This window comes from Taudactylus pleione, unplaced genomic scaffold, assembly GCF_031769625.1.
Source record: "Taudactylus pleione unplaced genomic scaffold, aTauple2 ptg000241l, whole genome shotgun sequence".
Taxonomy (NCBI): Eukaryota; Metazoa; Chordata; class Amphibia; order Anura; family Myobatrachidae; genus Taudactylus; species Taudactylus pleione.
Genome location: NW_028284643.1, coordinates 2,357,256 through 2,379,318, shown reverse-complemented (window position 1 = coordinate 2,379,318; position 22,063 = coordinate 2,357,256). Strand labels below are relative to the sequence as shown.

The 22,063-nt window shown below is 45.2% G+C and overlaps 1 protein-coding gene across 1 annotated transcript; it reads right to left on the bottom strand.

Annotated features, from left to right (window-relative positions):
* Window positions 1–1,229: 1,229 nt before the first annotated feature.
* DGAT2 (diacylglycerol O-acyltransferase 2) lies at window positions 1,230–16,527 on the bottom strand. Its single transcript, XM_088479574.1, has 8 exons — window positions 16,433–16,527; window positions 9,089–9,217; window positions 8,784–8,903; window positions 7,556–7,626; window positions 5,694–5,898; window positions 4,955–5,129; window positions 4,309–4,511; window positions 1,230–3,845 (listed from the first exon to the last, which is right to left on the bottom strand). Exons 1-8 carry the CDS (start codon window positions 16,470–16,472, stop codon window positions 3,691–3,693), a joined length of 1,098 nt encoding a protein of 365 aa, XP_088335700.1. The 5' UTR covers window positions 16,473–16,527; the 3' UTR covers window positions 1,230–3,690.
* Between the last annotated feature and the right edge of the window lie 5,536 nt (window positions 16,528–22,063).

Below are 22,063 nucleotides of genomic sequence, written 5' to 3'. Positions count from 1 at the left end.
TGTTTACTTATGCTAATTGCGTCAGTATAATTTATTGTTTTGCCAATGTTAAAGTACTTACAGTAATTGCCATATAGTGGTTGGTATAAGGCATTTATCTTAATTACATGTCTATTAAAAGTTATGCTTTAATTCCTGTATAATATTACAAAGAGTGCTCGAGTCAGAGGTTTTTCTTCTCCTGTTTGTTTTCTCTAATATATACGACTAGTGAGCACCACTACCTTGGTATATCCAATTTAGAAATGGTTATTTACTGATAGGAATAGTAGTTACTACAATCTTACTATAGGTTTAATTTCTAATACTCTGTGCAACAATATCCCCTTTCCCCTGTCTTTAGTCATAGTTTGGGACAGGCCAACAAGGAGGCTGACTGACTTTTGTTCAATTATGTATTGTTTTAATTATATTGGTTCCTTTTAGCTAGATTTATCATCACTGGATCTCTGTATGCATCTGTATTAAATCATTAAGGAAACCAACGGTGTTATGCAAATTGTTGGCAGTTTATTATTCCCGTTTCTCTGTTCTAGACTAAAGCTGGGCATACACTGTAAAGTTACTTATTGCCATCTTTGTGGAGCAGCCTATATCCCAAAGTAAAACTACATTATTGGAATATGGCCCTGGAAAGCTGAAGAGACTTCACAATTCTCATGGGAGGCTCGTTTGAGCTGAGCAATAAAAAAAACCCAAAAAACAAAGTTCTGTAAGACTGACGTATTAAACACCTTCGCTTTTACACTGAACAGAACACTCCACAAGGATCTGGCATGGCATCGAGAATAACAGGTTCAATGTTGGGATTTTGGGGGGTACATTTAAAAAGACTCCAGATTACAAAAGTGGAACTAATGGCAACCAACCAAATTCTAGCCATTGTTTTACAAAATCCCAGAGAGTTGTTAGCTAGGAACCGATTGGTTGTTATGGGGCAACACCTACTTTTGTAAACACGCAGTTCAGCAAATTTGCCCCTTGGTTCCTTATACGGGATTGTTAATTTAGCAAGTTTGGATTAAATGATGTGATGCTACAAAGACACTAAATTTAAAGCAAAAACTTGATACACTGTTCATTAAACAGTCACCAAGGGCAATATACAGTATACACATGGGATGTTCCCTCTGCATTATATTAGAGGCAAACTGGAAGCTCCTAAAATGAGGAACTGCTACAACTCAGTGGAACCATCCACCACACATACAAATGATACACAGGACAGGTATAGAACACATGATTTATTTACATTCACTGGTACAAAAATAAGGGATGCATACAGTACAGCAAGCCATTCCGATACAGGGGAGGTGTGAAATACTATAATGTACACAGATCAAGGCACATTAAAGATTAATCTGACATTCATAGATATTGTATCCTATTCAGGATGGGCCAGAAATGATGTAAACACTTAACCAGCATCACAGAAGCTGTCGCCAACATCGTTTCAGCTCATTGATAAAATATTTCTCCCTATATTAAAAAAATTGCACTTTCCCCAATACTTTTCCCCTACCCCAATATTTACATATTACCACTTTGGGATAAATGTAAGAGCCTGTGCAATGCAGGCACTGGCACGTTTGTGTGGTGTTTTAAAACAGCAATCATTTAAAAGGCAAAACCAGGTTGGTTTTGCCTTTTAAAGGATTGCCCCTTTAAACCATTAGGCATACCCAGCAGAAACTTAGATGCCTCCATCACGCAGGCTATTACACTTACCCCAAAGGGTTATTCAGGTAACCGGCAGACATTCTTAAAGCTGAATGGTGGGAGGAGGTTACTCTATTATGTATATATAAAAAAAGTCTATTTGGTTATTTACCCTCAGAAAATGGGTATTAACTACCATGTTGCATTGGTTGTGCTTTGAGAAAAAATTTTTTTTAAATAAAGCCAGTGGGAAAACATGTGCCAACTCAGCCACTTAGTGGCTCAAAGAGTAATTGGGGGGACGACAAAAAAAAAAAAAAAAAAAAAAAAAAAAAAGGTTGCCGGGTGTTTTCCCTACCATTTTGTTTTTTGAACTGATCAAAGCCTAAAAACTCCCATCTATGCACTAGGAACGAGTTATTTTACAGGAGGTGTGGTGTACCTCATACCTCAATAAACCTCACCAGTTCCTAATGAATGGATGAGAAGATTAGGTAGCTAGCCTGCTTGTGGCAGATTGATACAGCAAGCAGAATTCAGAATACCAAGAGCAGAAGTCAATTAGACTTCTGTAAATTCGGGACCAAAGCCACACAACAGTCTATGGACCACATGTCTGAGTTAGAAGTGCTTTTTTTGCTGCAGGATTTTTTTTTTTTTTTTTTTTTTTTTTTAAGCATAGCCCAATAAGGTTTTGTTTACAGAAAAAAAAAAAAAAAAAATTGCTGCATTAAATCCCAATGCAAAAATAAGCATTTTAAATTTGACCCTATGGAGTTTATTTAATAAACAGAGGCTTTTCAAAGTCGCCGATTATCTGCATTTTTGCGTGTAGAATTAAAAAAAAAAAAAAAAAAAAAGTCATATTAGTGACAAAATCAGATGCTTTTGCCCTTAAATTGTGGGGCCATTTTTAAATTGTGCAGGCAAACAGATAATCCATGGCTTTGAAAAGCCACCATTTAGTAAATACACCCCTAGGTCTTCTAGAATTGATGTTATGACATCAAGCATCTGTAGCCACCTTTTTACTTGGACCAAATAAAATAAAGCAGGCCGGTCTGAGCCAATAATTTATAGTATTAGTCAGAGCTGCCTTTTTATTTTCTCTATGGTTTTTTTAAACTCATTTTTCTGAAATGTTGAATTTTACATGGTAATTCAGAAATTTAAATATTCTGCCATTAAGCGCATTAATGCAGCATGCTCATTAAAATTTGGCTCTTACTGGCACTTACCATTTTCCCTTAGGCTGCATTTCAGATTTGTAGCTCTGCAGGGCTTTCACTGTTGTGGCAACCAGTTAAAGTAGTGGGCAGAGAGGTCTGCAAAGACCCCCTAAGCTCTGTATACTCTAACCCCACCCCTTCTCTTCCCTGCCATAACACAAGCAGGGATCTGTGAGTGACTGGCAGCCCAGATTGGTGTCCCCTACAGAGATTTTGGAAAGGAAGGACTTCGATGGACAGTTAGACAAAATGACTTTCAGATGATGCCTTAAGTCACTTAAATTACTATTTGAAGAAAAAAAATAAAGTTGCTGCTTTAAGCCTAATACATAATACAATGTAATCTGAATACTACAATTGGAAGAAAATGCCCATTGCACAAGATTAACCAGGTTGTCACATGTAACAAGATGTACCGTTACAATAGAGGCTAAAAAGGTTCTTGGTCCGGAGCAGTTTTAGAGCCATGCTGAAGTGACCAAACATCTATGTACTCTTTTGAAGCTTGGCCGGTTATTGAGCCGTGCAGAGTCTATACAGTCACCCTGCGTCAACAAAAATTGCTCCAGTTCAAATACATCTGCAACTAGGTGCCAAGACTACTACTGGATTAGCGGATCCAGCGGTGGATTAGTCACCACGAAATGAGAATTTCTTGAGGAGATAAAGTTTAGGAGAATGAGTAAGAGCTTGGTCATGGACATAGCTGATGCAGAAAGATGGGAGCTGGATTCACGATAAGCACTTTCCAATAAAAGGCGAAGACTCCTTGCAGCCAGGTTGCAGCGCCGTTAAACCAACTTCAGTTGATTTCCAAGGTGTCAGACTCCAGCAACCCAAATTTTGTCTTGTACTTGTCGAAGAGCTTTTGTAGCGAGGCCAGGTACATATTGTGAAAAAGTTCCACATCTTTCTGGCTCGGCTGCTCTATTTTAGGAACGGTAATGGGCTCTCCAACTGCAACACAAGAGGATATTACATCAGTACGTGACCACCAGTATTTAACTGTTGAATTACAGAACATTTCCAAATATATTCATATAGGAATCAGTTGTCCATATTTTCTCCCAGCCTCACTACCGAAGGAGCAGTTTGCTTGCTACTGATCTATGGCCAACATGGAACATCTAAAACCTTTATTACAACTATTCTAGAGATGAAGGTAGACAGAAGTTCTGACTAGAAGGAAGACACCAGACTCGGAGGCTTCATATGACTATGATCACACAAAGCCTCTATCAATCAAGATGTTATGGCATATTGAAAGCCCTACAGACAGACTAAGTAAGGACAGGGGGGCAGAAGAGCCATCTAGTTGCCAAACATGAAAGACTGGATTCATCAAAGTGGTGGTCTACTCCATAAATCAGTTTGATAAGTGCTATAGTTTAACAAAAGGGATATCCACACAAAAACATACCGACAGTGTTGATGGGGTAGGAATATGGTACTAGACCCCAGCTCTCAGAGGAGAAGAACCCACAACCATGGAAGACACATGGGGCAAAACCAACATATTTCTGGAATTTCTTCTGCACCCATCGACCCCAAGAACCTTCTTCAAACACCACTTGCTTGTAGGCTTCGTTCTCACCAAACGAGTAGACTGGGACTAGATCTGCACTGTGAAAGGAAGAGCAGGTATAAACATCGCACTGTACAGACCACCGTCGTGCCACTAACCTAGCACGTGGCCACAATCCTTCATGGGTGATGGTGGAAGAAAACAAAATAAAAATTAAAGATTCTCAGGTTTGTCTAAAGTTTAGATTCCTGGAGCACCAACAGCTTTCAAAAGCTGCCAAGAGGGCATTTATGCCGATGTATGCAAATTCAATGGGTAGAATTAAATAGTTGTTAAACGACTCTGGAGGACATTGCTAAATTTGGCATTACCACAGAGACAAGCCAGCAACAGCAAATTAGAGCCCGACTTATGTCACGTCAGATTTATCCATCAATGATTCCATAGCCGGGGTTTATGCAGGTTACATGAATTAAAAAAGAGGGACCAAAAACATTCAACCATCACAGCCATAAAACGCAGACTCCATTCATTCCCTTACCCATGGTGTAATGCGATCTTCACAAATCCTTTCCTCTGCTTTAGGGTCACTGCATTCTTGCCCGGTTGGCAGTTCAGCGATTCCGCTGCCCCTCCCACCACGATCACCACTGCGTTTCCGGTGCCGTTTTTGGAAAGGATGTAGTCTATCGTGTCACGGTTCACAGGGCAGATTCCTGTTAAGGTTAAACAAAAATATATATTTTTTTAATTATTCTGGAAAAGACTTAATATTTACTTGAAAGCAAACTTCAGCTTGGCTGCAATGTGCCTGACAAATATACGTATTTCCTTGGATAAACAGGCGTCACGCGCCATTTCAGAAATAGGAGTTCCAGGCTCAGTTAAAACATTTTTTTTTTTATATTAAATAGCTATTGTTCCCTATAGTAGATGTACCAATTAAACATGCATCCTGGAAGGTTTCTGGAGGATATAAATCTATAATAGGTCTGACCTTGGATAAGTCAGTCAGTCACCATATAACGCTGCAAAGCCTGGCAGGACGTGAAATTTAAATGCTCTGAGAAACACTGGAATAGAGCCACGGATGGAAAAGGCAACTGCTGACTATTTTTGTCTGTTACATTGAAGGCTGTCATGATTGGATTAGTGTCCAGCCAGGGGTCACAGAGAGAAATGGTCACAAAATGAAGGACACAATGTTTGGAAACCTCAGCAGCAAGAACAGACTGGAAAGAGTCTACAGCTGTAGCAGACATACAGGGGCTGGGTCCTACCTCCAGACATTAAGTAGTCCCTCAGTACCGGCATTCTGAAGTTTCCAGCCAGGGTGGCGAGGTATGGCTTTATGCCAGGGAATTTCTTGGAGACCCCAGTGGCTTCTGTACCAAAGTTGCAAAATGCCCCCAGACACATGATGCCATGCGGGTGATAGCCAAATATGTAATTGCGGCTGGGGAGGAGGTTGTGAGTCTTGATCAGCTGGAAGGCAAGTTGGCACATTAGTCATGTCCAGAAGTCATTTATCCAAAAAGCTATTGCACCCACATTTTATTGCCAGTGGTTTCCACATGCCTACAATTACAGATACAGGCACTAAAGTCAGCTGTGATAAGAGGCCTTTTCCATCTGCTCCTGCACTCCCTATATCTGCCAAGTCCTATCAGCTACAGTGACAAAGTTCAGCACCATTAATTTCAGAGACCGATAACAGACAGTTACTCAACAGAAATTCTTCAGTCAAAGTCCTAACAAACAAAGTGCCAGTATTTGCATCAGACAGCAGTGTCCGAACGTCCTTAGACTTGAGGCCTGATGGATTCAAAGCCCGGAACGTTTTAAAAAGGGACATTTGGAGGGGAGGCAGGGAAAGTTCTGCCTTCTGTCGCAAGTGATTGTGCAGCACACAGTGTTATGGCCACCAGTAATACAGGCAGAGGTCAGCAATTCTGCCTAGGTCAAGCCTGCACCTTTGAACAGGATTATGGTATCATCTGGGTGGAGTCTGCTCATATTTCCACCAAGTGCTTTGCAAAGACCCATTGATAGGGTCACAAGTTTCCAAGTTCAGAAGCACTGACCCTGGCTAGTGCCCGCTTTAAAGGAAATCAGATTAAGGGGGGATCCAATTATCAGCGCTAAAGTAGTGCTGCTAATTGATCGCGGCAGGGCTATCCAATTAGCCATGAAGTGCCGTCCGATGCCGGCACTTACTGTAAATATTTTTCGGGACCTGTTGTATCCTGAAAAACACAATAAATGTAGTTTCACCACCTAAATGGCAAAAAGACATGGGTTCAAGCTCATCACGGACCCTATGTGTTATCGGGAGCAATATACCATTTCAACTGAAATGAAATAGGCCTAGGGGATAATAAAAAAAAAAAAGCAAAAAACAGGGATAATTGGCGATAAATTCCCTTTCTTTGCTGATCGTGGCTATTTGGATACCCTACTAAGCTCCGTTGGGCAGACATGTCTGAATAAAGTGCTTTTAGCATTGGAAGAGGCGGAATCATTGAAGCTTGTTGAGACTACGGTACATAAACAGCAGATGGGTCTGTACATTAGGTTATTTATATTATGTATAAATCCACTTGTCAAGAAAATCAAGGGCAAAGCAATTTAAGGAAGCACCATTTACACTTCACTATCATGCAGATAGACCATTTATGGCCTCTTAATAAAAACAAGAGTGACACTGCGGTGAGAACAATGTGCAAAGTACACAGGGATATTACGTCCTGCATGAACAAACACAACAACATGTTGCCTCCTATGGTGTAATCTACACAGCAACAAGCAGGTCGTCATAGTTTGGAGTGGAACGGTCCATCTAGCAGGTTACACTTAGCACAGTACTGAAGATCTAACAAAACGCAATCTAAATTTGCGCAGTAAGGAGATGCTAACTTACATTAATAAGACTTGGAATAGTTGATAAGACTCCCAACACTAGGGGGCGACCTATGGTGAAGGTTCTAAGGTTATTATAAGCCACAAATTAGCCAAGATGCTCCTAGTGATGCTTACACAAAGATGGGAGAGTTATGGAGTAGTTTAGGAACTGCATATAGAAAAGGCAATTGACTTTTAAAATGGAGTTAAAGAAATGCAAGATGAATAGGTCTAGACTTACCCGTACTGGAAAATAGTCCCTGAAGTATCTCCACACCGCCCAGTTCCTAACCCACGTGGACCGTCTTCCACCTGTGAAGAGTTAGACATTACTACACCTGCTAGGGAGAAGACACAGGCAAAGTGTGGTCATCTCCAGAATGGATTTACCAACGAGCCAGGTAGTGAGCCTGCCTTTATATCCAGTTAGGCAGCTGGCCCATTTTGGAACCACAGCTACCCGATACCATAGCATGAGGCCAGTGTTACCATCTCCATCTTATCTTTAGCTGCTGGCTCCATGGAGACATTTAATATGTACCAAAAGATAAATAGATATAAAGTAAAAAATAAAAGTCACAATAGGTGGACAAGTCTTTAAAAATTACTCCTGAAGCAGGTAATCTTTGCACGGAGAAGTGCGTAACACAGAGCCAAGTTCCCTAAGGAAGATCCATTTATACTTCACTTTTTTTGGATGCAAATAAAAATGAGTATTTTCACATTTCAAAGCTGAAGAGTTTCTGGTTATAGGAATTAAAACTGCAACAAACACCAGATACTCCCGGCTTTGAATACATCACTTCTCCCCTTTTAGATGCTGCAGCCAGGGGATCGGTATGAAATACCAGTGGCTCAATAGCAGACGCCATATCCCTGAAGACTGAAGATCCCGACAAGGGTGGCAAGTATACTATTCCCACCTTAACCCCCTGGTAGTGCCTTTCCCTAAACACCCCCTCCCTGTAGCCCAACCCTAACCCTTCCTAGGGGTGTCTAACCGCCCCCATTGAGTGCGCTACTTATTCGGATCTAGACCTTTGGGATGCCGACGCTGGTATCCTGAACTCCTTCGGGACATCGGTGCCGGCATTATGCCGGGAGTTAGGATTCCGGTGTCTGTATATAGACGTCCGGGATCCCGTCCACCAGCAAATTGACTTGGTTTAAATATAAACCTTGATGACTAGCATTTAATTCTAATAAAATCCCTCAGGACTTTCCAAACACCAGTTGCCCCGCATTCTGTAATCTGCAGAGATCTGCTGTGCAGGAGTCGTGGCAAAAGGTTTCATTTAGGCTGAACACCCCAACCCTACAGGAGTCCAGAGGGTATGAGGTAGCTCCATCATATTACAGGGGCACAGATGGGCATCACACACTTCCTGCTGATGTTCCCTGGCCCCCAACCGCATCACCTACAGCAAACACCTAGGACATCACCAGATGAGAGCAGGATAAATTCTCACCTTTATTAGGCGTATTCCAGTCAAAGACCAGCCAGGCCAGCAGCCAGGCCAGATACAGGGCAGCGATCAGCCAGCAGTCGGTACAGAAGATGTACAGGAGGATCACTGTACACACAACACCTGTTGGATCAAGAGCAGAGGGTGTAATGTCAGGACAAGGCTTGTAGGGGTTATTAGGTTACCAGATGTTTGACATAACAGCCTGTACTTGCAGAGGTTAGATCTGCCCATGTTGGCTGGCAATGGATGTGGAGGCTCTAGAGCCACAAGGTGCCTTAACCTATATAGGAACAGTTCAAACTCACCCATAATAAGGAAGCTGATGACCCATTGGAGGACGGATATGATCTGGAGATGTTTTTCCACCCGAGACTTTGATAACCAAGGAATGGAGGGCAGGTCATACACAGTTGACAGGATACTGGATCCAGTCCCTGGAGGGGTAAAGGTTAAGCAGTTTTAGCCATCTGGAAATTTTGTTACATTAAATTTCAATGAAGTTAGAATTGGCTTGTTCAAAAACTGTCACAGAAGTCTGTCCACCCTTCGGAGGTCCCCCTGCATACACCATGTCTAGGGGTGATGCTAGCAACATGCTGACCTGACCGGTCTGGAGTCTCAGGCACATAATATGAGTCTAGCACTAGTTATTGCAGATTCATAAGGTTCCTCAGAAAAAAAAAAAAAAAAAGTGTAGTACATTATCTGTAAGGATCTTTACAAGCAAAACCAGAAGCAATAAAACCAAGAGAAGGGAACATAATATGCAAGGTGTAAAACAGCCAGGGAATAATGTTTACAGCAAATAGAGAGAATGCTACAAGGACAGAGGTTGGAAAAGGACAAAACAGGGAAAGGTGGTGGCCCTGATCCTGAGAGCTTACAATCAAATGGGGATGTACAGTATTTTGGGTCTGAGGTAGCCTGCCTGTACTTTCAGTGCAATATATTTTTGCTGTCTTTATGTAATGATTATGCAATAAATATTTCTACCAAGAACCATAACAGGTATGAAATCTTCTGCCGAAAAAGTGCTATCCCGACCATAACGGGAGAAAAACAAAAAAACCTAGAAGTAAATACTTACAGGGTTCCTACAGACGTGTTAGTGTCCAGCTGCAGTCATTGAATTATTTAATTAGAACACAATACTTACTAGCAGGATCTGTGTGGAGATCCAGGGATAAGCAAAATAGGGACAAAAAGATATAAACCCATCTTCACTGAAGGACAATATGTTCAGGTTCAATTCCCCCTCCTTAGTGGATAACTATTATGACATCTTGGCGTATTTTGTAACTACAACAATGAAGTTTTAAACAAAGCATTTTCTTTGAGGGATAGACAGCAGTAGAGGCAACGCCACGGTACTTGATAAAGTGTCCACAACAATTGAACACAGCATTTTTTTGCTGGATTAATGATCTTTTTGTTTTTAGGGGCCTATTCATTAAACCTAAAAATTCTCTAGAGATAATTAGGTTTAGAACTCGCATGGAGTTCTAGCTAATTATAGGTGGAATTCATCATTCCACCTCTCCATAAGAATCTATTCCAAAAAGCTGTCATTTTTGCGATGACAGCTTTTCGGGAAATAGATACTTTTCCCTCTGTACACTACCTTATCGCGTCTGGAAACAGTGCTCCGCATGCGCTGTTACATCTGTAAAACCAGCGCATGCACAGCACTGCCTACAGATGCATTAAGTTTCTGTACCCCCCCACTCACCGACCCCCCCCCCCCCCCCCCCGACTTACCTGTCCGCGCAGCAGCCACCGGCTCCATCCTGCTGGTCTGTCATGTGGTTTCCCTGCAGACCACATGACAGATTTAAAAAAAAAAAAATTTCTCTCAAAACTTTCTTGTGCTCTGCTGGGGAGCACACATGTCCGACCAGCCTCCGGAGCCTGAGGACGGAGCAGAGCGCCGGAGGGACTCGTCGGGGGACCTGCACACGCGGATACAGGTAAGTCGATTCTGCTATTCGCCACCTCACAGTGGCGAATAGTAACTGCATCAAATTCCGAAAATTCATAATTTTCGGAATTTGATGAATACCACAATTTCCACATCCCCATACTAATGTACTAATGTACTAATGTACTAATGTACTAATGTACTAATGTACTAATGTACTAATGTACTAATGTATGGGGAGTGTGGAAATTAACGCAGGGGAACTTAGCAAGGAGATATCTGTGATATCTCCTGTGCGAAGTCTGTTCATGAATACCAAAATTACGTTATTTAAGGAAAATGTCCTTAAAAATGTTATTTTAGTGTTGATGAATAGGCCCCCCAGTCCCAAGCATTACACATCTATACTAGATGATACACGGGTATATGACACTTTACAGCATAAACAAAGTTCCTCTTGTCCAGAGCCAGATTAGAAGCCTATTATCGCAGTCTCCATGCATATAGGACAAATCAATTCTAGTAAGCTCTCACGAGCAAGGCCCTCACCCCCTCACTCATACGATAGGTGTCCTTGGAGCGTTACTAGTAGACTAACACTTGGCTGACGACACCCTGCTGCTTATTTCAGTGTTATAATCCCTATTGCATCAATGTCTATAAACTATGCCCTTGTCCTGCATTATTTTGTACTGTAAGTCACTGGTTTGCTCATTTGTTTGTGTACTTCTAAGGCGCTGCGGAACCCTTGAAGCGCCATATAAATAAAGGATAATTCTGCCAGGTGTGGTGAAGGCAGCATGGAACAGGCGAGCACTAAGCCGCGTCAGACACCAGTTTGTGAGGCCCAGAAATACGATTGATGTTACACCAGTAACATGCACTGTAATAAGGGGGCAACAGGAGTTTTCCTGCTCTGTGATCCCCCCCCCCATACATATCCATAGCTTATATTCATTAAAGGCTCTACACAGGAGCCATACAGGCTCACCAACATGCAGGTGTTGCATGGGGACACTGCTCTTAATCTAATGAGAAGGTTTTGCAAGACAGAGCACATTGGACGCAGCCTTGTTTCCTGATCAGCTTAACGCTGCATATTTCCAGAAGCCCCTGTTAGTCTGCTGACCAGATCTCCCTCATGCGCTGCTTATACCAGACTGAAGGGGGAATATAGGAAGGATGTGACATTTCAGTAAATAGCTCAGTCGGTACAAGCTGTTTATACAGGACATACGTTTGCAACATCTTCCAGAACTTAAATAAAACACTACAGTACAAGTGTGCGGAGCTGAAGCAGTGGTTGAAAAACGCTGCTCTACACTAATCATACAAATTGGTATCACAAGGTCTCTTGTCTGTTTTCAATGTTTACTTCATAGACATAAGTCAAGCGTCACAAATTGGCTTTCAGTACCAGGAACAGCAAGGATACAGGGCAATGGTCAAGTCCTAGGTGCATGCTCAGATGTGCAATAGCGTCACCTGTGGAAGGGGGCCAGCTCCATAACCCTGCAACTTACACAGTAATCCAGCTATTCTCTGGCATGAACAGATGTTCAATCAGCCCAGCAGCAAAATGCTGTAACAGCAGCAACAGATTCATCTACAGACAGAGGTGCTGTATTTTAACAAGCTCCAGTAGTTGTAGGAAGCACCTTTTAAAATACTCTGTGCTGCTGCAAAGCATTCTGACAATCCGATTGGCTACTGGTTGTTCTAATCCCACCTATTTTAGTGTTCCCGCAACACAGGGGGGCAGGATTCTGCTCGCGCACCTTTGGGAAGTGCACTTCCATAGAGGGGGTGTGACCTTGTGACACTTAGGGGCATGCCCAGAACTTATGGAGGTGATGGGCTCCCCTCACTGAATAGAGACCAGGCGCATGCACAAGGCATCTATTCACCCGGCGGTGTTCGGTAACGGCAACTTTAACCACCTATGGGTACGCCAGGCACAAGGCAAGTTGCTTTAGCGCAGGGGAAGCCAGACTTTTGGGCTCGATCTACTTTTAAAACTAAATGCCTTTCGTGATCCACCGAGCCCAAAAAAAGGGGGTGTGATATGCAAAAAAGGGGCCATGACCTCGCAGCAAGGGACGTGGGGTCTGTTCTGCGAAATCACACAGTATCCCCAAGTCAAAGTACGCCACACAGCAGCACAATCTTATTCACATTACACCACATAGTAGTGTCCCTTTATACAATGACCACTGTAGTTGTGCCCATTATGCAGTTCTCCATGAAGTTGTGCCCCTGACGCAATGCCCCTGACGCAATGCCCGCAATGCCCCATGTAGTTGTGCCCCCAGTACTATCTCCCATCCCAGTGCAGAACAGTCTGCCGACACCCGTGTGAAGAAACTTTGCCCATCTTCACGTTGGCACCGCTCCATTCCATCAGAGCTTCAAAGTCCCGCCATTGCTGCCACGAAGGCTCCTCACATCACGGGTGAAGTCATGACGTCACCCGTGCACCGCATCACTGGGAACGCTGGCCTCTGAAGTGATCAGAGGCTTCTTTAGCCCCCCATCGCTACAGAGGCCATCGCTCCCAGTTGGTCGCGAACTACTGGTGGGAGCTCAGCGAGCTGCAGGTAGATCGCCATCAACCTTTTCACCGGGCCTGTTTTAGTAGGACGCTGCTATAAGGGCAGGGCACATTTTGCCACTAAAATCAGACAAGCACGGCACCTGCTAAACCAGCCTACCGGAAACACTATTCCACAGCTGAGGACATCCAAGTCCAGGATCACACCATGATTGTCCTTCATTGTGCCACCCTACCTGGCAGCAGTCCTGATTTTCACTAGCCAAAAAGAGGTGGTCTAGGGGAGACATAGGGCTGGCATCTAAACATCTTCATAAATATCCATGTGCACAGCTATCCTTGTTACTTAGGCAGGGGGTGGGAGGTGTCCTCTTTAGAAGGTTTGGTACAAGTGGAGAAGTTGCCCATAGCAACCAGATTGTAGCTAGCATATATCTAGTACACACTATAAAATGATAGCTAATATTGGCTGCCATGTCCTCATTAGAACATCTGACATCTCCTGCTGAACTCTAACAGCAACAGAACAAAAACAGAGCTTTGCATTCATATCATAAATGACACATGAGACCAACACTGAATTCTAAATGCACAAATACTAATATTGCTGCTTTAAAACGGTCAGAGACACCTATCCGGCCAGACGCGGGCATCTCGTTTCCGTACCGCTATAACGGAATCAGATATATTGATGCTTCTAAATAGTAGATGACCTTGAACTGCCACAAACCCCTACAGCAGAACCACAACACCTCCGTATTAGGAGCAACCACTGTTTATTTCATGAGGTCTAGGACAATAGGACAATGGATGAATATTTATAAAGCAGATACTTTTACCAAGCCTGGCACTCTGCTGCCATAACCGGATATTAACAAGCTGACAGCTCAGTAACTAATCAGCTCCTAACTGTCATTCAAGCACAGCCCGTAAAGCGACAGTTAGGAGCTGATTGGTTGGTACTTTATCTCCATCTACTCCACTCCATACACCCCCCACTGCAAAACAGGGTCGCACCCAGGATTTTGTACACCGGTCCATCCGGGGTGCGACCCCTTTCAGGCTGACAGCGCGACCCGGGTTATTTCCGGGCTACCGACGTCACCACATGCCAAGCCAGCGCTTAGAGAGGAGATCTCCAAGCACCAGCTCTTCCTATGCTGTGAACAGGTCCTATCGATCCAGGTTACCCATTCACACTGCACAGTGATCCGGGTTGAACCCATGGTAATCCCCGCTCATTACCCCAGGTTGAAATGCTGGGTCTCAACTCTTATTACTTCAACTGGGTCCATTCACACCGAGCAATATCCCAGGTTGCTGCGCGTTCACGTGAAATAACCCGGGATATTGCTGGCAGTGTGAAAGGGATATTACTGCTTGGAGCAGCTGTCCCACAACTGGAGCAATGCCGTATGCTTTGGCAGATTTGGATTTGCCAATGCAAGTGGCAGCAAGATATGCACTAGCTTATTGCATTTACAGTATTAGTGAATAAGCCCCATAGGGGTAGGCGCAAAGGGTGAAAATTCACATTTGAACAAGTCAGGTTACAATGAAAGTAGTGCAAATACTACACTGTGCATGCTGTAGAAACTGCCGGCTTTTAGGGGCTAGTGCTAGCCTATCATGACCCCAGGGCACCTTGCAGGCAACAGCTTTAATACTGGGCAAGTGCACATCTGCCAGCATACAAAATGCAGGTGCAAAACATCCCACTCACAAAAGCATAGACCAGTTTGCCATCATCTTTAGAGGTCATTAGCCACTGTGACTTATCGCCCGATCCCTATCAAGCAGATACAGGCATCTTGGAAGTGAAGTCTCTTGCAGATACATAAGGCATCGCAGGGGCAGCCCCTTTTCAAAAAGTTGTCCTGGCAAGCAAACTTTAACAATGTGCATTTGATAGCCATCCAATGCCCATTTCATAAATAGGGCCCGGAGTCCGTACAGCAAATGCCACTGGCTGGTTCCAACACAAGCACTTCAAAACCTGCAACCCAGAATTTCCTTATAAGCCTTCAATGTTCTGATTTAGAGACCTGCAGGCAAATCTACATTGTATCACAGGTACTTGCTGCAATACTAAATACTACAATAGTGGTCACATCTGCAACATACACATCTTTCAGAGTTGTGCACAGTACACAGCGGGTATGAAATCCAGGCCACTACTAAGCAGGACATAACTGAATTACCTATAAACAGTGCTGTAACAGTGGAATATTAGCAATCCTCATTTATAGAGGACAATGGTAAAAAAAAAAAAAAAAACTAGAATAAAGCAGCCATTCTGCAAAGGAAGAGTTTGTCAGGAGCAGGGCAACTGAATATGTACATTCATGATACATAGAAGGCATATAATGATCCTTTCCCAAATTAAGTTGGGGTAAAGGTCAGTATTTTGGGGTACACTGATGCAAGTAGCCTGTAAGTCAGGGCTACCCAACTGTGCACCACCTCTGCAGCTCAGAACATGCAGCCTCATATCAGATCCTGGTGCTCAGGAATATACATGTACAGCAGCCATACAGCTCACTATATAGTACTGCACGCTGCAAATACTGGTGTGAAGGCACAGACTGAACACAGGCAGCTTATCCAAGGCTCACATTACCTGCCCACATCAGGACTGATGCCCATCAGCCTAGCACCCATATCTCAGGTAATAGAAGGAGAACAGTGACCTTGACAGACACCTGCATTAGACTGTAAGCTCTGCAGACCAGCAACAATCAGGCCTCCTGAATTACACTGACATTGACTACACCATGGTTTCCAATAGAATAGCAGAATATCAGACAGAACGGAGACAGCACAGCCACAAGCAGCAGTGCTAGAACATAAGGCTGGGTATAGGCAGGGGAATGATCAGATAGATGCAGTTACATATTACACAGGAGAGAAATAATTACACAGTGGTGAGGAGTTAATCAGCATAAAGAGGGATTTAAATCACGTGGCCTAAACAGTAGTTATAAAGACTGATGGGTGTAATTTTATTGCAAATGCTACCAATTCCTTCATTGCAATCTAGCAATAAGTGGTGCCCCCTGTACCAGGTACTAAGAGCCAGGGGCTGCCACCCCTAGCCAGTCACCCTTCCTATATTCCCTGTCACCCCCACTATCTGCCACCCCCACCACCTGCCATCCTGCCCCCGCAGCCAGGACTCACCCCGCAGCACCCCGGAGTAAGCAGCGATGATGGTCTTCATGGCTCGGCCGCTGGCAGGTGAGTGCAGCCGGCTGTAAAACGTCACCTCCTCCGGTCACTGTGTACAGCTCGGAGCCCTGAGCGCACTGCAGCCTTATATAGGGAGAGGGAGGAGGCGGTTACCCAGGGGCTGCTCCGGGGGAGGAGTCAGGGGAGGGTGCTGGGTGCCAACCTGGGCTCGCTATGTGCCAGCTGCTTTCACCGGGTGTCCGTGCACAGTGACTGATGTAGGCTGTATTGTATTATAGTGCCCACATGTACGGTGCCCATAGTGCATACCTGGATACAGAATGTATAGTGCCCACCTGAGGTACCTGGCACCCTTCTATAGAGTCTGTAATATATAGTGCAAATAGTGCACACCTGCAGGCAGTAATGTATAGAGCCCACCTCAGGTACCTGGACCCTTCTATAGAGCCTGTAATATATAGTGTCCATAGGACTTGAGTCAGACCCATTCGCTGCCGGGCGATTGTTGCTCAGCGCTCATGCGTTTAATTCGCAGTGCGCGTGCGCAAGCCAGTCTTAGCGATGGGGAATCGTGCGCTCGTAGCACACAGACTGCCCGCTACTTTGAGTGACATATAGCGCCGTTTGTGGGAGGTAACAGGGGAAGGTACTTGTGAACGGGGGAGTGGTGTTGCGGAAGCAGGCGTCTCAGGCCACCAACACGCCGTTTAAAGGGCGTGCATAATCAGCAAAGTAGCGTCATTGTACACGTCACCTGCATGTATTGCATCCAGCACTGATCGCAGTGCTTGTGGCGGGGAAAGGCAACCCAAAGGCTGCGAGCAGCTCCGATGGCTCTTGATGTTACCGATAATCAAACAATTCCAGGAGATGACGTGTGTTGCGAGGGGAAAGGAGGCGTCTTTATACACTTGCGAGCGCTCAGTGCCGTAGCTCGTTAAGACATAGAGGGCGTCCTCATGCCACGCAGTGCGAGCATTTAAGTTAAATATCCGGCCCCTTTTTGGCAGCTAGCGGCCACATCTTGCAAGCAGGTCTGAATGAGCTCCATAGTGCCCACCTGCAGGCAGTAATGTATAGTGCCCACCTGAGGTACCTGGCGTCCCTTCTATAGAGTCTGTAATATATAGTATAGTGCCCATAGTGCACACAGTAATGTATAGTGCCCACCTGAGGTACCTGGACCCTTCTATAGAGTCTGTAGTATATAGTGTCCATAGTGCCCACCTGCAGGCAGTAATGTATAGTGCCCACCTGAGGTACCTGGCGCCCTTCTGTACAGTCTGTAATATATAGTGCCCATAGTGCACACCTGCAGAACAGCGGGTGAGTAGCAGAAGAATAGATGCCCTGTGCATGCGCTATTCTCAGTGTAAGGGGGAGCCCGGGGGCAGGCCAGCATCTCTTAGAGTGCTGGGCACACCCCCATAGTAATGTGGGTCGGGGGAGGGCACGAGGCCTGGAACGACACCCTGCAACCACTAGGGCTACTACAGAGCTCCCAGGGCTCTACATAGTACATACCAGAGCTGGCAATGATGAAGGCAGCCCCACCCCCTAGGCATGACGACAGAAGGTGCAGTGCCGCCTTGTTACGATACTGCCCACAAGCACTGCTCCCCCCATCACTAGTCACAGCAATAGGCCCGTCATAAATGTCAGCTTCAGGCCCATGTGGACATTAATCTGGCACTGACCGCAGCAGTAGATAATCACCCTTATTGTCTTGTTGTAATGAATTGAGCCTATAGTGAGGGAATGCCCGGTAATAAACTCTGATGGGACTCCCCCTCATCAGCTCATGGATGACTTTTGTAAGGTTAAATATGTCCCCTTTCTCCCCAGCTATGTGATACCCCACAGTCATGAGGTGTCACTTCCTTTTGTCTGGGAGCTGCACTGCTGCAGGAGACTACAGCCCCCACAATCCTCTGGGGGGCACAACAGTGACAGTTGGGGAGAGGACAGCAGAGCGCCAGTAACTGTCATCAGACTGAGGGGCAGCTCCCTGATCCTGAGGTGGCGCCATCTTGTTTAGAGTGGAGGTGGGCAGAAAAGCAAATGGAGAGTGACATTGGGCCCCATTTATAAATGAACGAAAATACCAGTGTCAATTTTCATTTAGTATCACTGTTACGTATACAAACGAAAAAGTCACTAGTATTTATTAATACTTACCCCTCCGGCGAGGTCCTCTGCTGGGCTAACGCTGCCAGCAATGGGGCTCCAGTGTTATGCGCATGCGCGATGGTCCCTCTGCGCATGTGCATGACACGGGGACCCGGCAGTGCCTGGAAGGTTTCGCTGAAGCCAGAAAGGCACCGCCGGGTCTCCATTGCTGGGAATGGGGACTGCATCGCTCTCGCCAACTAAACCATGGCGAGAGCGATGCTGTGAAAACAGCGGTAATCTTAAGATTACCGCTGTTTATTAAATGCAGAAAGGGTGGCATAACAGGGTTATGTTTCGTTAGTAAATGGGGCCCATTGTGAGAACAGCAGCAGAAAATATACAGGCCCTGATTCAGAGCCGGACGCTATTTGCGGTCGTTCGTTCTGGAAAAAGGGGTGGCTATTCAAATGAACCGTTCGCTCTTTGCGGTCTCTTCACGCCTCTATGTCTGAACGAGCGAACAAAACTTGCGGTCGTAATTTTGAAAAATACGCACCCTGGCCGCTCGCACCATACGTCATGTCCGCTATTTATTTGATTAATCGAGTACATCGAACAGCGTATGAACTGCTCGCTATTCTTGTGGTTGGTTTTTCCTACCGCTATATTGCGAGCAGTTCTGACTATAAATCAACCAAGTGACGTGGTCAATGACGCTGTTGTATTAATTATGCACACCCTTAAAACGCCCGTTTTGACCTTTAAGCACGTCTGCGTTCTGAATTCCACTCCCCGTTTTCAAGCACCTTCCCCTGTTACCACCCACATACGCCTCCTCCTGTCACTCAAAATAGCAGGCACTCACTATTTAGCGAGCACACGATTTTCGGCCGAACTGACTGGTTCGCGCATGCGTATTACAAACCGTACGCATGCGCAGATGTGCGAACATCGCTCGGAACAAGCGAACGCCCGCTTACGAGCGGCTCTGAATGAGGGCCTCAGTGATTTCAGGGCCTGATTCACTACCAAACGCAACTATGATTATGTACACAATCGGCCGATTGCTGCGTTCTGGCCATGCGTATACACCCCAGTGCGTGTGCGCGGACCAGCCACTGCGATCACAGTGACTATGCAGACCCATCGCAGAGTGATTGACAGGAAGTGCCGTTTGGGTGGTGATGGGGAGGTTGGCTCGGTGAAACGCAGGCGTGCCAGGGCATTTGAATGCCATTGCAGGGGCGTGCATAAATTATCTGCTGCGATGCCGTACGCACCCTGAGTACTCATAGCGTGTGATGAAGGTAGCAATTCCTGAGTAAGGTCAGAGCTTGTGCAAGTGTGCGTGAGGTTGCGATGGCACTCGATTGTACCGATGGTTTTGCAGTCTTGCTAAGGATTACGGATGTGCGTAAGGTAAGGTGGGCGTCCATATGTTGTGCTGTGACAGCATAGCGATCGCAATGGATTAGCATACTATCGCAGTGGGACTGCGTGCGTAATCGCTATTGCAATCGTAGTGTGAGAGCTCCTGAGAGGGAAACAGCTGTCACAATCTCAGAGAGATCCCAAATGAGAGACAGAGGAGGACGGGCAGGGTGCAGAGAAGTGATGAGCTGCAGAAGATTGGAGCCAGCGATATTCCTGCTGAGGCTGGAATTAGAGCAGAAGCCGTCCCAGGAACACGCTGCTTGGTGAGAAACTTCCAGTCACTATATTACACATGTCTAATCTCCACACAGTCACCTGCTCTCAGGGACAGTCACATTGTCTCCATCTCACACACTCATTACAGACAGTGCTGCCAGTGTTCTTGTTAGTATGCAGGACTTTCAGCACTATAGTACTCTCTTATGCTGGCCAACGTTTACCGTGCACCAACTGGCCGCAACCACTACTCTAAAGCCGCATACACACTGGACGAGAATTGTGAACAATAACAATATTTTTGAACGATATATCGTTAAAATTGTCCAGTGTGTATGCACTTACCGATGATCGGTGCGTGCTCACACGGGTCGTTCACGATATCCCCAGTTATCTGAACATGGAGCTCAATCTGGGGATAATGTGAACAATGCCATGCTGCCGAATGCAACATGGCCCCATAACCCCCCCATCGTCGTCGTCATTTGTCGTAGCCGGCATCGGCAAATGTGTATGCACTCACCGATGCCGTCACCCCCGCCCGGCCCGCCGCGTCCTTTATAGCGGTGAATACACACATCGTCTACAGTAGTGTGTATGAGCCTTAATGCTTTATACTACAGAGACTATTTCTTACATAATTGTTACACTGAATAATTTGTGTAGGATATCATTGCCATTTATTTGGTACAGTGTAGGATATAACTTTGATTATATATTTTGTGACTGAATTAGACCTTAAACCAGATAACAGAATAAGCCGTATTATTATGGTGCAGCCTATCTTTGTCCCTATCTCTGGTAACCTGGAGACAGACCTTTTCCTCTGTGCCCGGCGGGGCAGCCAGTATTATCAGAGGACCATCCTACATCAGGGTACCTCACCTCTGAGGGCATCGCTCCCACGTCACACCATAAGCCACCGGGGTATCACAGCTATAAGGGAGGGGGCTATTATAGAGTAAAAATAACATTTTCAAGGATGGTGGCAATATAATAAAACATGCTCCTGTCTATGTAGATTGTCCTGACATGACCTCCTAGGAGCAGGACAGACAGGGGAGTGTGCTGGTGCTAGAGGGGTTATAGGGTGTATTATGTTATGATGGGTCTGTGGTGCTAGACAGATATCTGATAGCGCTGGCACATGCCATGGGTGGTATGGAGTCACCAGGTCAGACAATGTGACGGACATCCAAGTGTTAGTGCCAGGAAGTGTCCTTGGATGGGTTGTGTCACTACAAACGCCCGCTGGCAAAGCACCCGCCTTGGAAGGGAATCCTGGCTGGTTCACATGATGGCACAACTGGCTCATGTAACAGGATAACATGGCGATGTACAATACTCTGTATTCAGAGGGAATTGGGAAATTAGGACACTGGTTACTGGTTGGTAATAGCTGCAAAGCGTCTCAGTGTCTCTGGAGGGAAATAGAAATAGTACAAAAGGACGGCTTATGTGCCAATATGTATTCCTAAATGTTATATATATATAGAAGTATTACCATGTGACAGTGTCTCAGAAGCTGAGGGTGGTGTAGTGTGCCCCCTGCCTTACATTGTGGGGTAACAGACACGGCCATCTCATTGTGCAACCCACCGAGCTCGTGTACCCCCTGACGTGTGCAATCTACGGGTCACATTTCTCTTGCTGTAAACGTTCCCCATCTCGTGTCACCATCTTTACCTCAAGGGAAATGTGTTACAATAACTGGTAATTCCCTTTTGTACAGTGGTTCCTCTGTGCTGCTGTGCCTTTCATTTGAAGTGTCAAGAGAAGTAAAATTTTATCCATCTGCCATATATGTGTGGGACGGTCCTCTAGAAATGATCCAGCCCCCCAGCCAAGACATTTCCTTAC